The 22373-nt window shown below is 39.3% G+C and overlaps 1 protein-coding gene across 12 annotated transcripts in view; it reads right to left on the bottom strand.

Moving 5' to 3' along the window:
• WNK3 (WNK lysine deficient protein kinase 3) overlaps window positions 1-22373 on the bottom strand; it is a 176446-nt gene that overhangs the window by 22760 nt on the left and 131313 nt on the right. For 10 of the 12 annotated variants that reach the window (XM_054544625.1, XM_054544626.1, XM_054544620.2 and 7 more), the window contains 4 exons: window positions 21769-22000; window positions 21243-21373; window positions 19834-20447; window positions 15724-15935 (listed from right to left, as the gene is read on the bottom strand). In XM_054544625.1, the coding sequence (XP_054400600.1) occupies window positions 15724-15935; window positions 19834-20447; window positions 21243-21373; window positions 21769-22000 (1189 nt within the window). The remainder of the gene's footprint in view (window positions 1-15723; window positions 15936-19833; window positions 20448-21242; window positions 21374-21768; window positions 22001-22373) is intronic. The other 2 variants (XM_054544627.2, XM_024241149.3) reach the window with 1 other exon arrangement.

Genomic DNA, 22373 nt, shown 5'->3' on the forward strand with positions numbered 1-22373 from the left:
CAGCCTGGACAACATAGCAAGACCCTATCTTTACAAAAATTTTAAAAATTAGCCATGTGGGCCGGGCATGGTGGCTCACGCCTGTAATCCCAGCACTTTGGGAGGCCGAGGCAGGCAGATCACGAGGTTGGAGATCAAGACTATCCTGGCTAACACAGTGAAACCGTCTCTACTAAAAATACAAAAAATTAGCTGGGTGTGGTGGCGGGCACCTGTAGTCTCAGCTACTTGGGAGGCTGAGGCAGGAGAATGGCATGAACCCAGGAGGTGGAGCTTGCAGTGAGCAGAGATCGCGCCACTGCACTCCAGCCTGGGCGACAGCGCAAGACTCCATCTCAAAAAAAAAAAAAAAAAAAAAGCTATGTGGGCCAGGCGTGGTGGCTCACGCCTGTAATCCCAGCACTTTGGGGCGGGTGGATCATGAGGTCAGGAGATCAAGACTATCCTGGCCAACATGGTAAAACCCCGTCTCTACTAATACACAAAAAAATTAGCTGGGCGTGATGGCGCGTGCCTGTGGTCCCAGCTACTCATAAGGCTCAGGCAGGGGAATTGCTTGAACCCAGGAGGCGGAGGTTGCAGTGAGCCGAGATCGCACCACTGCACTCCAGACTGGTGACAGAGCAAGGCTTGGTCTCTTAAAAAAAAAAAAAAAAATTGTCATGTGTTATGGCATGCACCTGTTAGTCCCAGGTACTAGGGAAGCTGAGGTAGGAGGATTGCTTGAGCCCAGGAGTTTGAGGCTGCAGTGAACTAGATCATGCCACTACACTCCAGCCATGGCTCTTTGAAAAAGAAAATCCAGCAGGGAATTCAATGGCCATACACTGCAGGGAATGTAAAATTTGTCCAGGAAAATCACTAAATAATTAGCAACAAGAAAAACAACAACAACCCTTGACGGGTAGAAGAATCTGATACTAGAGTTCTTTAATATATTATTTAAAATGTCCAGTTTGCACCACAAAATTAAGAGACACGCAAAGAAACAGGAAAGTATGACATATGCAGGAAAAAAGGGGACCCAACAAAAACATCCTGGAGGGGGCCTATATTTTGGACTTAGTAGACAAAGCTTTTATATCAGCTATTATAAATACGGTTGACCCTTGAACAAAACAGGTTTGAACTGTGCAGGCCCACTTATATGTGGATTGTTTTCAACCAAATATGGATCGAAAATACAGTATTCTGGGATGTGAAACCTGCATATATGGAGGGCTGACATTTTGTATATATGTGCATTCCTCAGGACCACCTGTGGAACTTGACTGTGTGGATTTTGGCATACGCAGGAGTCCTGGAACTGAACTCTGCATATACCAAGGGACAAACTGTATATCCAAACTTAGGGAAACTATGGCTAAAAAAATTAAAGTGTGACAACAATATCTCACCAAATAGAGACTACAGATGGAAGTTGTTTTTAAAAAGCAAATTCTAGAGCTTAAAAATACAGTATCTGAAGTGAAAAAATTATATAGAGGGGCCCATTAAGAGATTTTAGTGGGAAAAAGAAATAATCAACCAACAACAGGTTAATCAAGAAATCCACTTTGAAGAACAGAAAGAAAAAAGAATTAAAAAAAAAAGAAAAAAAGAAAAGAAAGAGGCCGGGTGTGGTGGCTACGCCTATAATCCCAGCACTATGGGAGGCCAAGGCAGGCAGATCACTTGAGGTCAGGAGTTCGAGATCAGCCTGGCCAACATGGTGAAACCCTGCCTCTACTAAAAATACAAAAATTAGCCGGGTGTGGTGGTGCGCGTCTGTAATCCCAGCTACTTGGGGGGCTGAGGCACGAGAATTGCTTGAACCCGGGAAGCGGAGGTTGCAGTGAGCCAAGATCACACGACTGCACATCAGCCTGGGTAACAAAGTGAGACTCTGTCTCATAAATTCACAAAATGAGACTCTGTCTCATAAATAAATTGATAGATAGATAAAATAAAAAATAAAAAAATTTAAAAAAGTGAAAGAGCCTCACAGACCTGTTGGACACCATCAAGCATGACAAATATGCATAATAGGAGTTCCAAAAATAGAAGAGAAAAGGGCAGAAAAAATATCAGAATAAATAATAACTCCAAATTTCCAAAACAAATATTAATTTACACATTCAAGAAGCTCAGTGAACTATAACTAAAGTAAATTTAATGAGATCCATACCTAGACACTCATAATCAAATTGATGAAAATCAAAGACAAAAAGAAAATCTTTAAAGAAGACAAAAAATAGACTTGTCATGTATAAGGGACTTCAATAAAATTAAGAGCTGACTTCTCATCGGAAACCATACAGGCCAAAAGACAATGGGATGACACTGTCAAAGTGTTGAAAGAGTAAGACTATCAAAGAAGAATTCAACTAAATCTTTCAAAAATGAAGGAGATCCGGCCGGGCGCAGTGGCTCACACCTGTAATCCCAGTACTTTGGGAAGCTGAAGCAGGCAGATCACTTGAGGTCAGGAGTTTGAGACCAGCCTGGCCAACATGGTGGTACCCTGTTTCTACTAAAAATACAAAAATTAGCCAGGCACAGTGGCAGGCACCTGTAATCCCAGCTACTCGGGAGGCTGAGGCAGGAGAATCACTTGAACCCGGGAGGCGGAGGTTGCAGTGAGCCAAGATCGCGCCAGCCTGGGCAACAAAACGAGACTCCATCTCCAGAAAAAAAAAAAAAAAAAAAAAGGAGATCCACACACAACACTGTGCTATAAACTCCTTGAAGAGGGTGACCTTCTCATAGTAACAGACATCATGCTCTGCATGTAGTTGGAGATTGTTATGTTTTAAGAAAATGAGTAACAGTTTTCTATAGGTGAATTTTAATCCATAGAAAAAGAAGTGTGTCTTGTGAAAAGTATGTAATAGAGTTAAGGGCACCAAACTATGCACTGTCTTTTGGGAGCCAACTGTTCAGTTGTGAGAGTTCAAAGGTGGACAAAAGCTAGTCTATACACCAGGGGAGAAGTGGATAAGGTACATACGACTGAGATTTGGAAATAACCAGTTATAACAGTAAAGTAGCCATGCCTCTAGATTTACTCTTTTGTTTACCCATTCTTTATTTCAGAGACCTAATGTTAAGTATCAAAAGCAAAATATTTGTTGTAAAAAAGATTTGAAAAATGGAAGATGACTAACTCTTGGAAACATGCAAAAGGAACTTTATGCTTTCAATGCTCATTCTAATAACTAGTTCTTCTTGATGACTGGAATACAAAGAATACTAAAAAATCTGAATTTCCATTGAACCAAGCATTTTTAGAATAAGACCTTTCCTAAATAATCCCAGCACTTTGGGAGGCTGATGTGGGCAGATCACTTGAGCTCAGAAGCTGGAGACCAGCCTGGGCAACATAAGGAGACCCCATCTCTATTAAAAAAAAAAAAATTAGCTGGGCATGGTAGTGTGCACCTGTGCCCAGCTACTCAGGAGGCTGAGGTGGGAGGATCACTTGAGCCCAGGAGGTCGAGGCTGCAGTGAGCTGTGATGGCACCACTACACTTCAGCCTGAGGGACAGAGTGAGACCCTGTCTCCAAAACAAAACAAATGGAATCTTTATTTTTTTACATTATTTCCCAAAACCCTAGAAAGTCTAAATCCAAATGGTTTTAATTTATTTTACAAAAATGATTTTGCCCTTCAAATTTTTAGGTGCTTATTGCATAAAATAAAACTTTATTAATAGACTTATTAAGCAAAATATTTTGTTTTCAATTTTGTACTTTTCAGTATTTTTTCTATCAACTTTATGGCTGAAAAGGAAGCATCAATAAAGAGAAGAGTTTTAAATAGCTAGCTATTTTAGAGTTCCTATTAAAATAGGATTCTACTTGTATATAATTAAAGAAATTTAACCTGGGCCAGAATAGAAGGTATTAAGAATACCAGATGTTTCTGTGAGCTGGAAGCTGTCACAGTAGTGACACACTTGAATTGGAAATCACCAAAATTTCCTTCTTATTTTCTACTCACCAAACAAAACACAGGCATGCTTTTTCATACCTTATGTTTTATAAGTTGAATTGTACCAGGCCCTTTAACAGCCTTTGATCCAATTTAAGCTAGTCCTTCATGTCCTTGTTTTTTAAAAACAAATTCCATAAATGGAAAAAAAATAAAAATAGAAACACTTCTAATAAAAAACTGGAAATTCATTGCTAGCTGACCTAACTTACAAGAAATATTAAAGTGAGTCCTTCAGGATGAAATAAAAGAATGCTAGATAGTTACTCAAATCTACATGAAAAAATAAAGCACACTGCTGAAGAGAACTACATAGGTAAATATAATATTCAGTAGAAATGTACTTTGTATTTATAACTCTACTTTTCCTATCTGATTTCAAAGTCAACTGCATAAAGCAATAACTATAAAATTGTGTCAATGAGCTTATAACATGTAAAGATGTAATGTATATAACAATAATAGTACAAATAAGTTGTGAGGGAATATGTGTGTGTATGTATCACACACATATATATTAGAGAAATGTTTTGTGTACCATTGAAGTTAATTTAGTATTAAACTGAACTAGAGGCCAGGCGAGGTGGCTTACACCTGTAATCCAGCATTTTGGGAGGCCGAGGCGGGTGAATCACCTGAGGTTAGGAGTTTGAGACCAGTCTGGCCAACATGGTGAAACCCCATCTCTACTAAAAATACAAAAAAATTAGCCAGGCATGGTGACGCACACCTGTAATCCCAGCTACTCAGGTAGCTGAGGCAGGAGAATCACTTGAACCCAGAGGCAGAGGTTGCAGTAAGCTGAGATCGCGCCACTGAACTCCAGCCTGGGTGACAGAGCAAGACCCCATCTTAAAAAAAACCAACCAACCAACCAAACGAACAAAAAAACATGACCGGGTGTGGTGGCTCACACCTTTAATCCCAACACTTTGGGAGGCTGAGGCGGGTGGATCACCTGAGGTCAGGAGTTCGAGACCAGCCTGGCTAACATGGTGAAACCCTGTCTCTATTAAAAATACAAAAATTAGCTGCGCGTGGTGGCAGGTACCTGTAATCCCAGCTACTCAGGAGGCTGAGGAAGGAGAATCGCTTGAACCTGGGAGGCGGAGGTTGCAGTGAGCCAAGGTCGCACCATTGCACTCCAGCCTGGGCGACAAGAGCAAAACTTCATCTCAAAACAAACAAAAAACACACAAAAAAACTGAACTAGATTGCTTTTAAATTAAGAAGCTCATTGTGGCTACTACAAGAAAATACCTGAAAAATATAAGAAAAGAATAATGTAGGGCCAGGTACTTTGGCTCACACCTGTAATACCAGCAATTTAGGAGGCTGGGTAGGAGGACTGCTTAAGCCCAGGAGCTTGAGGCCAGCCTGGACAATACAGTGAGAGAGCCTGTATTTAAAAAAAATTTTTTTTTTTTTTAATTAGCTGGGCATGGTAGCATGCTTCTATGGTCCCGGCTACTCAGGAGGCTGATGTGGGAGGATAACTTGAGCCCGGGAGGTTGAGGTTATAGTGAGCTATGATCGCACCACTGCACTCCAGCCTGGGTGACAGGGCAAGACCCTGTCTCAACAAAGAAGAAAAATGAAAAGTATAGTGTAATAGGCCGGGCATGGTGGCTCACGCCTGTAATTCCAGCACTCTGGGAGGCTGAGGTGGGCAGATCACCTGAAGTCAGGAGTTTGAGGCCAACCTGGCCGATGTGGCAAAACCCCGTCTCTACTAAAAATACAAAAATTAGCCAGGTATGGTGGTATGCACCTGTAGTCCCAACTACTTGGGAGGCTGAGCAGAAGAATCACTTGAACCCGGGAGGTGGAGGTTGCAGTCAGCAGAGATTGCACCACTGCACTCTAGCCTGGGTGACAGAGTGAGACTCCGTCCCAAAAAAAAAAAAAAGTATAGTATAATAATAATAATTATATATATATATATATATATATATATATATATATATACGTAAAGACACAATAGAATTTAAATGCTACATTGGAAAATATCTATTTAACATAAAAGAAGGCAGGAATACGGAAAGTCAGAGGATGAGGAAAAAAAGAAAAAAATCGAAGATATATAGAAAACAAAGATAACAAAATGACAGGCATAAATCCTACCTTACATTAAATGGAAATGATTTAAATGCCCCAATAAAAAGACAGAGATTTACAGAATAAAAAACATGATTTAACTATATATGATAACAATAAACACAATTCTGATTTAAAGACAGAAATACATTCAAAGTAAAAGAATAGAAAAAGATATGGCATGCAAGCAGTAACCAAAAGAAAGTTGGACTGGTTGTACTAATATCAGAAATAATCTCTCCTCTAGCCATTCAAAATGCCAGAAGGAATGAAGGCTAAGTGGAAGAAGATGGCCCCCTCTCCTGCTATTGTGAGGAAGCAGGAGGCGAAGAAGGTGATGAATCCCGTTTGAGAAAAGGCCTAAGAATTTTGGCACTGGACAGGACATCCAGCCCTAAAGGGACCTCACCCACTTTGTCAAATGGCCCTGCTACATCAGGTTGCAGCGGCAAGGAGCTATATATCTTCTATAAGCGGCTGAAAGTCCCTCCTGCAAATAACCAGTTTACCTAGGCCTTGGACTGCCAAATAGCTACACAACTGCTTAAGCTGGCCTATAAGGACAGACCAGAGACAAAGCAAGAAGATCATTGGCCCAGACTGAGAAGAAAGTTGCCAGAGGGATGTCTCCACTAAGGCCTTTGAGCAGGGATTAACGCTGTCACCACCTTGGTGGAGAACAAGAAAGCTCAGCTGGTGGTGACTGCACGTGACAATGGATCTCATAGAGCTAGCTGTCTTCCTGCCTGCCCTGCATCATAAAATACAAAGGGAAGAGAAGACTGGGATGTCTAGTCCACAGGAAGACTTGCACCACTGTCTCCTTCACACAGATTAACTTGGCAGACAAAGGAGCTTTGGCTAAGCTGGTGGAAGCCATCAGAACCAATGACAATGACAGACAGGATGAGATCCACTGTCACTAGGGAGGCAATATCCTGGGTCCAAAATCTCTGGCTCTCACTGCCAAGCTGGAAAAGGCAAAGGCTTAAGAACTTCCCATTGGCCGGGCGCGGTGGCTCACGCCTGTAATCCCAGCACTTTGGGAGGCCGAGACAGGCGGATCACCTGAGGTCAGGAGTTTGAGACCAGCCTGACCAACACAGAGAAACTCCATCTCTACTAAAAATACAAAATTAGCTGGGTGTGGTGGCACATGCCTGTAATCCCAGGTACTAGGGAGGCTGAGGCAGGAGAATTGCTTGAACCTGGGAGGTGGAGGTTGCAGTGAGCTGATATCACGTCATTGCACTCCAGCCTGGGCAACAAGAGCGAAACTCTGTCTAAAAAAAAAAAACCTTCCCATTAAGCTGGGTTAAATGTAGACTGTTGAGTTTTCTGGACAAATAATAATAATAATTCTCCTTCAGCCAAAGAAAATGAAATATAAATTAAGAAGACATAACAATTATAAACATATGTGCAACTGTGTTCCAAAATACACAAAGCAGAATTGACAGAATTGAGGGGAGAAATTCAACAATGGTTGGAGACTTCTTCTTCTTTTTTTTTTTTTTCTTTTTGAGATGGAGTCTCGCACTGTCGCCCAGGCTGGAGTGCAGTGGCAAGATCTCGGCTCACTTACAGCTCTGCCTCCTGGGTTCACGCTATTCTCCTGCCTCAGCCTCCCGAGTAGCTGGGACTACAGGCACCCGCCACCACACCGGGCTAATTTTTTGTATTTTTAGTATAGATGGGGTTTCACCATGTTAGCCAGGAGGGTCTCGATCTCCTGACCTTGTGATCTGCCCACCTCGGCCTCCCAAAGTGCTGGGATTACAGGCGTGAGCCACCGCGCCCTGCCAGTTGGAGACTTCTATAACCCACTTTTAACAACTGATAGAACTAGGCAGATGATCAACAGAGAAATAGAAGACTTGAACAGCCCTCTAAACCAATGAGGCCTAACAGACATATATGAACATTCCACCCAACAACAGCAGAATACATACTTTTCTTTAGCATACATGAGTTCAAGACCAGCCTGGGCAACATAAGGAGACCTTGTCTCTAAAACAAATAAAAAAAAAATAGCAGGACATGGTGGCATGTGCCTGTAGTCCCAGCTACTTGGGAGTCTGAGGCAGAAAGATCACTTGAGTGAGACCAGGAGGTTGAGGCTGCAGTGAACGATGATCATGCCACTACACTCAACCCTGGACAACAGAGTGAGACCCTGTCTCAAAATAATAATAATAATAATAAGCACAAGACTTATACACTAAAAACTAAAAATGATTGTTGAAAGAAATTTAAAGACAACCTGGCTGGGCGTGGTGGCTCACGACTGTAAACCCAGCACTTTGGGAGGCTGAGGTGGGTGGATCACATGAGGCCAGGAGTTCAAGACCAGCCTGGCCAACATGGCAAAACCCTGTCTCTACTAAAAATAGAAAAATTAGCCAGGTGTGGTGGTGCATGTCTGTAATCCCAGCTACTCGGGAGGCTGAGGCATGAGAATTGTTTAAACCCAGGAGGCAGAGGTTGCAGTAAGCTGAGATCATGCCACTGCACTCCAGCCTGGGCGACAGAGAGAGACTCTGTTCACAGACATCCCATGTTCACAGATTGGAAGACAACATTTTAAAGATAACAATACTCCCCAAATTGATATATAGAGTCAATACTCTATCTAAATTCCAACTGGTTTTTCAGAAATTGACAAGCTGATTCTAAAATTTACATGAAAATTCAAATTACCCAGAATAGTCAAAACAATCATGAAAGAGAAGAACAAATTTAGAGAACTCAATTTACAATTTCAAAACACATGATAAGCTATAGGAATCAAGACAGTATGGGATTGGCATAAGGACAGACACAGAGATCAACGGAGTAGAATTAAGATTACAGAAATATATCTATCCATTTATGGTCAGTTGATTTTCAATAAGGGTACCAAGACAACTCAATGGGGGAAAAACAGTCTTTTCAACAAAAAGTGCTAGGAGAAGGAGATATCCACATACCAAAAAAAAAAAAAAAAAGAATCTGGATCTTTAACTCACACCATATGCACAGATTAACTCATAATGGATCAAAGAACTAAATGTAGCCGGGTGCAGTGGCTCAGGCCTGTAATCCCAGCACTTTGGGAGGCCGAAGCGGGTGGAACACCTGAGGTCAGGAGTTCGAGATCAGCCTGGCCAACATGGCGAAACCCTGTCTCTACTAAAAATATAAAAATTAGCCAGGTGTGATGGCATGCACCTGTAGTCCCAGCTACTTAGGAGGCTGAGGCAGGAGAATCGCTTGAACCTGGGAGGTGGAGGTTACGGTGAGCTGAGATTGCGCCACGGCACTCCAGCCTGGGCGACAGGGCGAGACTCTGTCTCAAAAAAAAAAAAAAAAAAAAAAAAAAGAACTAAATGTAAAAGATTCACTATAAAACTCCTAGAAGAAAATATAGGAATAGGCCGGGCGTGGTGGCTCATGCCTGTAATCCCAGCACTTTGGGAGGCCAAAGTGGGCAGATCACCTGAGGTCAGGAGTTTGAGACCAGCCTGGCCAACATGGTGAAACCCCGTCTCTACTAAAAATAAAAAATTAGTGGGGTGTGGTGGCACGCGCCTGTGTCCCAGCTACTCAGGAGGCTAAGGCAGGAAAATCGCTTGAACCTGGGAGGCGGAGGCTGCAGTGAGCCGAGATCGCGCCACTGCACTCCAGCCTGGGCGACAGAGTGAGACTCTATCTCAAAACAAAACAAAACAAACAAACAAAAGAAATTATAGGAATAAATTTTCATGACCTTAAGTTAGGCAATAGATTTTTTTCTTTTTTCTCCTTCTTTTCAATTACTATAGAGTCAATGGTGAGCCAACGGAATTTTAGATATGACAGTAAAAGCACAAGTAACAAAAGAGAAGAAACAGATTAGATTTTAAAACCATTAAAAACTTTTTGTGCTTCAAAAGACACTATCAAGAAAGTGAAAAGACAACCTAAGAACAGGAGATGATATTTGAAAAATCATATCCAGTAAGGCTCTAGTCCTTACTCACAACTCAACAATTTCTCTACATTCTCTCCAACACTTGTTACTGTCTTAAAATTTTTTTTTTCTTTTTTTCGCCTCATATGTCCTATGTCCTTGGGAATTGCCTTTTTAAATTTCAGCCATTTTAAGTGGGTGTAAAGTTGTATCTCATTGTGCCTTTGATTTACATTTCCTTAATAACTAATGTTATAGAACATCTTTTCATGTATTTATCAGTCATTCATATATCTTCTTTAGAAAAATGCCTATTTGAATCTTTTGCCCATTTTAAAATTGGATTTTTGAATCTTTTATTGTTGAGTTGTTGAACCCTCATGCCCTGCTGGTGTGACTGTAAAATGGTGCAGCTATTTTGGAAAAAAAGTCCGGTAATTCCTCAAAAGATTAAACATAGAGTTCCCATCTCATCCAGCAATTCCACTCCTACATATCTGTCTAAGAGAAATGAAAACATATGTACACATAAAAATTTGAACACAACTGTTCATAGCAGCATTATTCGTAATAGCAAAAAAATAGAAAACAACACAAATGTCTAATCACTGATGAATGAATAAAATGTGGCATATCCATAGAATGGAGTATTATTTGGCAACAAAAAGAAATGAAATACCAATACATGTTACAACACAGTTAAACTTTGTAAATACTATGCTAAGTGAAAAAAGTCACAAAAGACCACATAATGTATGATTCCATTTACATGAACTGTCCAAAGTAGGCAAATCTTATTTTATTTTATTTATTTTATTTTATTTTTTTGAGACAGGTCTTGCTCTGTTGCCCAGGCTGGAGTGTAATGGCGTGAACACAGATCACCGCAGCCTCAACCTCCTAGGCTCAAGCAATCCTCCTGTCTCAGCCTTCTGAGTAGCTGGGACTACAGGCATGCGCCACCATGCCTGGCTAATTTTATAGAGATGGGGTCTCACTTTGTTGCCCAGGCTGGTCTCAAACTCCTGGGCTCAAGCAATCCTCCTGCCTTGGCCTCCCAAAAAGGAGCAGACAAATCTATAGAGACAAAAAATACTTTAGTGATTGATGAGGCTGGAGGACGGGGGAAGTGGGAATAAATGGGGGGGCTACTACTCATAGAAAAGGGGTTTCTTTTTGAGGTGATGAAAGTGTTCTCATGGATAAACATACATTTTAATATTATGCAGCAATAAAAAACGAAGTACTGATACATGTTATAAAATGTTTGACTCCCAAAAACATTATAAGTAAAAGAAGCCAGTCACGAAACCACATATTATTGTGTAACTGTATTGATACAAAATGTTTCAGCAAAGGCAAATCTATAGAAACAGAAAGCAGATTTGTGGTTGCCTGGGGCCTGTGGTTGGGGGTTTGGGGTAGAGGAGCTACAATGAGGGATGACTATGAATATGTACATGTTTTTTGTGGAATGTTGAAAATATTCCAAAATCAAATTGTGGTAATAGCTGCACAAGTCTGTAAATTGTATAAGTTAAATGAGTGAACATTATGATATGTGAAATATCTCAATAAAACTGTAATTTTTTTAAAAAATTAAAAGTGAAGAAGCAAAAGAAATACCTACTTTCCAACTCATTTATAAGGCAGCTTTTCCCTGATATCAAACCAGAAAAAGATAGTATCAAAATTTTCAAAATATGAAACAAAAAGATGAAAACTGTAAACCAATATACTTATTGAACTTAATAAAGGGCATCTACAAAAACTTACAGTTAACATTATAATTTATGGCAAAAGACAGAAGGTTTTCTCCTTGGAAGAACAAGGCAAGGACGTCCAATATAAAGTTTTAGCTAGTACAATAGTAAGAAGAAATAAAAGGCATAAAGATTAAAAAGGGAGAAACAAAAAAGTCTGTATTCGCAGATGACATAATTGCTCACTCAAAAAAATCCCAAAGAATCTATAAGAAAATTTCTAGAACAAATATGTTTAACAAAATCTTCAGATGTAAGGTCGACACACAAAAATTAATCATATTTCTCTACCAATGTATGATTGGAAACCCTGTAGAAATAAAATAAATCCTTAGGTATAAATAAATCAAAACACATATAGAATCTGTAAGCTGAAAACTATAAAAAGCAGATAAAACATATCTAAGAAGACCTGGAGAAATGAACTGTACACCAAACTCCCATGACATGCAATTTGCCTATATAACAAACCTGCATATGTACCCCTGAGCCTAAAATAAAAGTTAAAAAAAAAGACAAAAAAAGGAGAGAGAGCCTATGTTTATTGATTGGAAGACTCAGCACAGTAAAAATGTCAATTCTCCCCAAAATTGATACATAGATTTAACATAATTCCAATCAAAATCACGGCAGGATTTTTTTTAGATATAGTCAAGCTGATTCTAAAATTTATATGAAAAGGAAGAGGAAGTAGAGTAGCTAAAACAGTTTTGAAAAAAAAAAAGTTTCAGGAAACATAATACCTAATTTTAACAATAATAATTTTAAAAGTTGCTATAAAACTACAATAATCAAAATAGTGTGGTATTGGTGAAAGGACAGACACATAGATTAATTGGAACAGAATAAAGAGTCCAGAAAGAGATTGACATATATACATATGGCTAATTGATTTTTCAAAAAGGTACAAAAGCTATTCAATGGAGAAAGGACGGTCTCTTCCACAAATGGTAACGTAATAATTGAATATCAATATGCAAAAAAGAACCTCACCCAAAACCTCACACCTTATACAAAAAGTAATTCCAAATGTGTCATAAATCTAAATGTAAACATAAAACTATTAAACTTTTAGGAGAAAACATAGAGGAAAATCTTTGTGACCTGTGTTTAGCCAGAGTTCTTAAATATTACACCAAAATGACAATTAAAAAAAAAAATTTGATAAAGTATACTTTATTAAAATCATAAACTGTCGCTTTGCCAATGACACTGTTAAGAGAATGAAGAGACAAGCTATAGACTTGAATAATATATTTGTAAATCACATGTCCTACAAAGGATTTTTATCAAAAATATAGAAAAAACTCTCAAAAATCAGCCATATGAAAACCAACAACCTAATTTTCTAAAATGACAAAAATTGTTGCCTTTGGGATAAATTGAGTAAAGGATACATAGGTACATAGGATCCCTCTGTATTATTTAACTGCATGTAAATCGACAATTATCTCAATGAAAATTTCAATTAAAAATAAAACAGGATACAAAAAAATAGCAAAAGACTTGAACAAACACTTTACCACAGAGGATATACAGATCACAAATAAGTGCAAGAAAAAAATGCTCAACATCACTAACCATTAGGGGAATGAAAATTATAATAAAATAACCACTTTATATCATCAAATACCTATTGGATTGGCTAAAAAAAGAATACTAGTACTACCAAGTGCTGAAGAGCATCAGAAAAACTGGAAGTCTCGCACATTGCTGGCAAAATGTAAAATGATACAGCTGCTTGGGAAAATGGTTTGTTAGTTTTTTAAAAATGTTAAATATGCATACCATATGATGCAGCAATCTCATTTCTGGGTATTTCATCCAAGTGATCTGAAAACTTATGTTCACCCAAAAAGCTGTATGTGACTATTTACGGGAGCTTTATTTGTAAAACCCCAAACTAGAAACAACCCAAATGTCCTCCAACCGGTGAATGGATAAACAGACTGTGGTACATCCATTATAACACAAAATAAGTTGAGGAATCCCAAAGACAGTCTCCAGAGACATGTTTTTACCATGAGATCATACTTCTCTGGCCATGCTTACTTAGAAACAGGTGGACACCTGACTGTAGAACAGCCCAACTATAGGCCAGGCAATGGGCTCTGACCCATTTCTTGGCATGAAAAAGATGAGCAGGGACACTCAAATTTTCTGTCCCTGGAATCTAACAAAGGTCAGTTAAATAAGGACCTGAAAGTGAAAGAATGCTTTGGGTCACGAGTAACCAGTGTTATCTAACAGCCAGTTTTGGGAAAGCAGAAACTATACATAAAATGAAGCCATTTGGGAATGAAACAATAAAATAAAGTATAGCTATTAGTGATACTGCATCAGACTGAAGGTTCATGTACTTCTGCTATTAAATCCCCAGAGCTGCCTTCAATCTAAGTCTACCCCTTAATTCTGTCTTTACAAGATCATCCAAGTACAGTTCCTGTTCTTGGGTTCTGTATTAGTTGTCTATTACTGTTGTAACTAATTACCACAAACCTAGTGGCTTCAAACAACACAAATTGATCTTATAGTTCTCTAGGTTACAAGCCTAACGTGGGCCTCACTGGCCTAAAATCAAGGTGTTGCCAGGGCCGTGTTCCTTCTGAAGGCTATAGGAGAGATCTGTCCCCTGGCCTTTCCAGCTTCCAGAAGTTGCCTCCATTCCTTGGTCTGTGGCACTCTTCCTCCATCTTCAAAGCCAGCAATGTTGCACCTTTCTGACACTGTTTCCCTTTTCTCTGACTCTTCTGTGTTTCTTCTCTTCTACTTTTAAAGATCCTAGTGATTACACTGGACCTACCTGGATAATCCAGGATAATCTCCCTATCTTAGAGTCAGCAGATTAGCAACTTTAATCCCATCTGCAAGCTTAATTCTCCTTTGCCATATATCCTACCATGGTCACAAGTTTCAGGGATTTGCACATGGACGTTTTGGGGGGGGGGGGAATTATTCTGCCTACGACAAGTTCTATTGGGATTTCACATATGTCTTTACAATACATCCTTAACCCCCACCTTGACTATGCACATATAACCAAAGAGGCCTGACCTGATTAACAACTTCTATATTAGTTAAGTAGAGATTGATGCTCTTATTTTTCAAAGTCAAAGAAGTATATTTTACTAATATTCTTATAACTAATAAACAAAGATCTCTTCAGATAAGAGCATGAGTGTATATATGTATATATTTCTTTTTATGAGACGGAGTTTCATTCTTGTTGAGTGTGTGTGTGTGTATATATATATATACATACATACATACATATTATTTTTATATATATATACATACATATATATATGTATGTATGTATTTTAGATGGAGTTTCGCACTTGTCACCCAGGCTGGAGTGCAATGGCACAATCTCGGCTCACTGCAACCTCCGCTTCCAGGGTTCAAGCAATTCTCCCATCTCAGCCTCCTGAGTAGCTGGGATTACAGGCGCCTGCCACCACATCCAGCTAATTTTTGTATTTTTAGTAGAGATGGGGTTTCACCATGTTAGCTAGGCTGGTTTCGAACTCCTGACCTCAGGAGATAGGCCCACCTCAGCCTCCCAAAGTGTTGGGATTACAGGCGTGAGCCACTGCGCCCGGCCGAGTATATTTTTAAGATTATCTTGTTACCAACAAACTCTCCATGCTAGACCAGAAGTTCCCACTGACTGATAACATTTCAAAAATTATTGTGGGGATTGGCATTGGGCTTCCAGCTGCTGGTTTTCCAAATAAAAGCATGAACCATACTCAGCTTCTCTCTACAATCTATCAATTATCCTAATCATTATTACATAAAAGGACATTTAACATCAAAAACAGAAAATAATCTCAGAATAATGTGTACTTCTTTAAATTATTTTAGCCTAATTAAAAATAAATTGTATTATAATCATTTTCCTAATTTTGCTAATCTTGGACTAGATTTTTTAAAAATTACTTTTATGACTGATTTACCTGTAGCAACTATGCCATTGTCCACATGTGTCAAGGACTGGGGGCGGCTTCGAAGTTTGCTTTTGAAAGATCTTGGTCGACGTGGTGATGCAGGTGGCAAAGGAATCTCAGTAGATTGGGTTTTGCTATCTTTAATTGACCGAAGGCGTTCATAGAGCTCCTGCAGCTCCTTATTCTGCTGGGTTTGAAGATTTACCACCTCCTGAATGTGTCTGAATGAAAATCATGCAAAAAGCATTTTAATGGCACTGGCTCCATAAAGATGAGCCAAGAAACTCTAAACCAGTATAAGTAAAGTTTAACAAGGAATTTAGATTAAGAATGAGGAAATAGAGACTAGGCACAATGGCTTACATCCATAATCCCAGCACTTTGGGAAGCCAAGGCAGGAGTATTGTTTCAGGCTAGAAGTTCGAGACAAGCCTGGGTAACATAGGGAGACCCTATCTCTCTAAAAAAAAAAAAAAAAAAAAAAACAAAATTAGCTGGGCACGGTGGTGCATGCCTGTAGTCCCAGCTACTCAAAAGGCTGAGGTGGGACGATCACTTGAGCCCAGGAATTCAAGGCTGCAGTGAGCCAAGATCACACCACTGCACTCCAGACTGGGTGACAGAGAGAGACCTTGTCAAAAAAAAAAAAAGAAAGAAAGAGAGAGAGAGAGAGAGGGAGGAAGGAAGGAAGGAAGGAGGAAATACAGAGTATTTTCACAATTTCCAGAGGGGAAGTGGGAAATGCCTTCCTAAGCATAACATTTAACTGTAATAATCACTCATGAAGAAAAAGATGAACAAATTTCTAAAACTGAAATACAGTGAAAGTCAGTAAAACAAAATGTAAAGTCAAATAGTATTAATAATATTAACATTTTTTGCCAGACGCAGTGGCTCATGCCTGTAATCCCAGCACTTTGGGAGGCTAAGGCAGGAGGATCGCTTGAGCCCAGGAGTTTGATACCAGCCTAGACAACATAGTGAGACCCTGTCTCTCTGAAAAAAAAAAAAAAAAAATCAGCCGGGTATGATGGCATGTGCCTGTAGTAAAAGCATCTCGGGATGCTGAGGCAGGTAGATCTCTTGAGCCAGAGGTTGAGGCTTCAGTGAGCCATGACAGCACCACTGCACTCCAGCCTGGGCGAGACAGCAAGACCTCATCTTAATAATAATAATTGTAATAGTAATAAAAGAAAGAATAAATAAAAATCGGTGAAGAAACCATAATGCTAAAAGAACACTGAAGGATGAATAAATTATCTTTTAAGATCCCTTCTAGGCCAGGCGTGGTGTCTCATGTCTGTAATCCCAGCCCTCTGGGAGGCTGAGACAGGAGGATGGCCTGAGGCTAGAAGTCTGAGACCAGCCTGGGCAACACAAGGAGACCTCATCTCTACAAAAAAATTTAAATATTAGCTGGATGTGTTACACGTCTGTAGGCCCAGATACTTGGGAGGCTGAGGTGGGAGGATGGCTTGAGCCCAGGTGGTAGAGGCTGCAATGATCCATGACTGCACCACTGCACTCCAGCCTGGGCAACATAGTAAGACTCTGTCTCAAAATAAAAGATCCTTTCCAGGTCTTGAGTTCTATGAGGTTATGAGAATCCATGTCTCACATTCAAAATTAAGTAGATATTCATAACCAGCCAGTTACAAAAAACTAGCCAGCTACAAAAGCTACCAGTCATTTGACAATGGTTTAAAAGAACCATTAAAAACAGCAATAGAAGGCCGGGTGCAATGGCTCACGCCTGTAATCCCAGCACTTTGGGAAGGCTAAGGCGGGCAGATCACGAGCTCAGGAGATTGAGATCATCCTTACTAACACGGTGAAACCCCGTCTCTACTAAAAATACAAAAAATTAGCCAGGCATGGTGGCGGGTGCCTATAGTCCCAGCTACTCGGGAAGCTGAGGCAGGAGAATGGCGTGAACCCAGGAGGCGGAGCTTGCAGTGAGCCGAGATCGCGCCACTGCACTCCAGCTGAGGCAACAGAGCCAGACTCCATCTCAAAAAAAAAAAAAAAACCAAAAAAACCAAACCAAACCAAAACAAAACAAAAGCAATAGAATACTTATATCACAAATATGAAACTGCTTTAATAACTTTTATTATAAAAAGTATCAGTGTACATATACTGTATAGTACCTAACATATAAGTTGACGTATACATAATGTAATGTCAAGCCTGTATATATATTTTAAAGTGGAATATCAGCCTTCTGGTGATGAATATTTAAAGTATATATTCACAATTTTCTTGCAAGCTCAAGTTAAAAACATTGAAACAAGTTAGAGAGAAAATATTATAATTATCTATCACTGGAATGACAGTTTTGGGTTTTTTCTTCTCTGGGCAAGGCCTTAGAAACTAAGAAATTTCCAAGGATTTTAACCTGCTTTAATTCTTGAAGCACTCGAACGTAGCATCCAAGTGGAGCATTATTCAAGCTTGTAAGAACTTGACTAAAATCCAGCTTTTTATTTTATTTTTTGAGATGGAGTCTCGCTCTGTCACCCAGGCTGGAGTGCAGTGGTGCGATCTCGGCTCACTGCAACCTCTGCCTCCAAGGTTCAAGCAATTCTCCTGCCTCAGCCTCCTGAGTAGCTGGGATTACAGGCGCGCGCCACCACGTCCGGCTAATTTTTGTATTTTTAGTAGAGAAGGGGTTTTGCCATGTTGGCCAGTGTGGTCTCAAACTCCTGACCTCAGGTGATCCACCTGCCTCAGCCTCCTAAAGTGCTGGGATTACAGGCATGAGCCACTGTGCCCAGCCAAATCCAGCTTTTTACATGCCTATAATTTTAGTCCTCCCTGGTTCTCCCTGCTTTACAAATTGTTCAAGTCCCAGAACAATGCGGAAATTCTCTAAAGCATAAGATATATTCAAAAATTGCTAGAGTTGGTTTCAACTTTTCAAAGTAAGGGCATCAATAGGAGGCTAGTAATTAACTTATGAGTATATACATATAATAGAATACTTTGAAACAGTCAAAAATATAATGATACAGATATATATCCAAGATACTATGAAATGGTAAAGAAAACCAAGATATAAGAACAGTCTTGCAGTGTAAGTTACTATTTGGAGAACAAAGAATGAAATATGCATATTTGTTTGTACAGTTATAGACTAACTGGATATACAAGAAACAGGTAATATTTATTGTGTCTAAGGAGAGAACCTGGATAGTTCAGCTGCAGTGCTAGGAGGGAGACTACTGGTTATCCTTTTGTACCTTTTGAATTTTGAACCATGTGGATAGAATTAGAATTCAGCAACTTAATATGAATTTCTTTTCTTTTTTTTTAGACGGAGTCTTGCTCTATTACCCAGGCTGGAGTGCAGTAGCGCACGATCTGGGCTCACTGCAACCTCCACCTCCTGGGCTTAAGCGATTCTCCTGCCTGGACCTCCCAAGTAGCTGGGAGTACAGGCGTCTGCCACCACACCTGGCTAATTTTTGTATTTTTTTTTTTAAAGTAGAGACAAAGTTTCACCATGTTGGCCAGGCCGGTCTTGAACTCCTGACCTCAAGTGATCCACCTGCCTCTGCCTCCCAAAGTGCTGAGATTACAGGCTGAGCCACCATGCCCAGCTGGCCTGAATTTCTTTTTTTTAAATGACCTATTTTATAAAACTAAATACAAAACAGCATTCTATTGACAAAATATATCATCATAATATCACTAGTGAAGGTTGATTACCTCAGTCACCAAATAATAAGCTTGATCTTGAAAGTATCTTACCTTTTCCTAAAGAAGATGAATCACTATCTCTGATTATAATAAATCAGCTGTTTACTTATCAAATGTGAAATTATATAAGAATAGTTGTAAAATCTAAAACCAAAAGTCCTGAAGAATAAGGATTGTAAAGGTTAGCAAAAAGAGTAATTAAATCATATTGGTAAATAAGCAACTGTAATAGTCTTGAGACTATGAAAACATTTTATATATAAGAACTTTTTCTCATTCATAAATGTTTAGCATTAGCATTCTTTGTAGTTTTCAATCATTAAAATGTCACCAATCCTAAATTAGTTACCAATCAAATACTAAGTTCTATAAAACCTAGGGCAACCAGATTTGTGACAAAAGAGAAACAGTCCTTACTTTTCTCGTAATCTTTGAAGCTCCACCTTCAAGTCCTCATCCTCTATTTCTGATTCATCATCACTGCTCATTGGGGAAGATGGCGAATAGAAGAGTGAACTCTGTGTTTGAGCATAAGCTTGTTCTTCGTGGTGTGGTAAGCGCTGATTACTCTCTGGACCAGTCTTTGCCACTGACTTTCCACTGCCAGCAAGACTGGCTGAAAATTCACTATCAGAGCTAGGCTGTTTCCCAGCAGTCAATATCTCTCTCTCTTTAAGCAACAGTTCAGATCCAGACTGCATGCTACTTCCTGTGGCTGAAGTTTCTTCCAATTCCTTTTCTGGGGTCACTGAAGACACATCAGTCTCACAAGCTGCACTGAAAGATAAGAAGTTGTCACCTTGTTTGGGAACTCCTTTATTTTCTTTACAGGTTTCCTGAAGAGCTTGTAACTTCTCAGAAGAAAACAAAGTTTTTGGATTTTGTGTGGCAGGTTCTATTTCTACCAACTGAGACTTTGCTGTTTCAATAAAGGCTTCTTCACTAGAATGGTTTGTCTCACTGAACACTGATATGTGTTCTATTCCAAAAGATGTCATTTTTGCTGACTGCTGCTGAGGAACTGTAATCACCTGAGATATAAAAACATAAAAGTGGTTAGCATAGCACAGACAAGTAGATGGTCTGCTGTGATGTATATGTATTGATACTAGCAAAACTTAAAAATTTAATCTATACCCCCAAATTCACTCTTTCAATCAGGCCCCTTGGGTAAAGAGAGTGGGCATCATATTGCTCAAATAAAATTCCACAATTAGAGTTGCTGAGATTCTAAAGGAAGTGAAATTACATTTATAAAAGAGGACCCACCCACCCGCCAAAAGAAAACCTATTTCTGTGCTCTCTACCAGCTACTAAAATCTCCACTTCTTTAGACTCATCTTTACTGATGGCTTCAAAAGGTGAGGGAATGCATGCAAGATGAACAAATTAAATATGACAATGATCTACATTTAAAGTAAGTATCATCGGCCGGGCGTGGTGGCTCATGCTTGTAATCCCAGCACTTTGAGAGGCCGAGGCAGGCGGATCACCTGAGGTCAGGAGTTCAAGACCAGCCTGGCTAACATGGTGAAACCCCGTTTCTACTAAAAATACAAGAAATTAGCCGGTCGCGGTGGCGCGCACTTGTAATCCCAGCTACTCGGGAGGCTGAGGCAGTAAAATCGCTTGAACCAAGGAGACGGAGGTTGCAGTGAGCTAAGATCACACCATTGCACTCCAACTGGGCAACAAGAGTGAAACTCCATCTCAAAAAAAACAAAAACAAAAACAAAAATGGAAGTATCACCTACAGACCAAGATCTCCAGTGGCTGTTACATTTTATAATGCCCTTGTAGATAAGGATTCAATCAAAGACACAAACCTGGAACCGACCCCGCTGAAATGATCCACTCATTGCTTTACATCTATTCAAAGCCCTAGTATCAGCTGTGGACTCCCGTGTCAGAGGAATGGGATCAGGAGCAATTGCTGATCTCATCTCTTCTGTTTCCACTGCAAGTTTTGCCAAATTGTAAGTGAAAAAGAGAAAATTGTTTGTTAAGACTAAATTTGTTTACATTACCAAAAATGAAGAAAAGTAGAAAAAGCTTAACTCCTGCTAGACAATTAAAAGGTGTTAATGTAATAAGCAACATCGTATTAAGTCCCTAAGTCTAAATCAGACATTGCAAGATTTATCCCAAGACTTAGTATCTATATGAAATGAATAACTGGAAAACCAAATTAGTTACAAAAGGAAAAAATAAAATGGCAATGACATTAATGGGACATGTCACATACATGGGCTATGTGGAAAAAGTGGCAAGATTTGTATATGAACAACAAAAAAAATAAGTAAATGAAAAGTGATGTTACCTAGTCTATGTCCCTGACTGTAAGCACACTACCTTGACGGACTTTTGATCTCTTGAAAAAGCTGGTTGACTGCCGTAGCCTGTATGCCCAGCTTTTTAATTTGCGAGTCCAGGATTTCTTGCTAATAGGATTTTTGAGACTAGGACAAGTAAAGCTTAGGCCAAAATATCCACCTCCTGTCTGCAGATGAATGGCTCCACCGCTTGACACAGCAGCAGGATAGGCCTCTGGATCCCCTGGAAGTGAAGCATCTGAGGACATCTCCTAATGGAGACAAAAAAAAAAACCAAAACAAAACAACCGAGAAAAACCAAAGTGGTAATAATTTAGGTAAGGTGAAGCTTTTTTAAAAAAAAAAAAAATCGGAATTTCTTGTATAGACTAATCTTTAACCCAAAATAGAGTATTATGTATATAGCTGCATTAATAGTAGCATATCAGACTGAACCCAAAGTACTCAATTTATAAAAACCCTTCTTGTTTCTTTAAAAATATTATTTAGACTTTAGTAAATAAAAGAGATTATTAATCTTCTACCCCAGAATATTTTTCATCATTATACAAACTTTGACAACTGAAAATCAAATTAAAATTTCCTTCATATGTGCCAGTTTACTAAAAAGGTTACTAAAACTCC

The sequence above is a fragment of the Pongo abelii genome, chromosome X (genome assembly GCF_028885655.2).
Source record: "Pongo abelii isolate AG06213 chromosome X, NHGRI_mPonAbe1-v2.0_pri, whole genome shotgun sequence".
Taxonomy (NCBI): Eukaryota; Metazoa; Chordata; class Mammalia; order Primates; family Hominidae; genus Pongo; species Pongo abelii.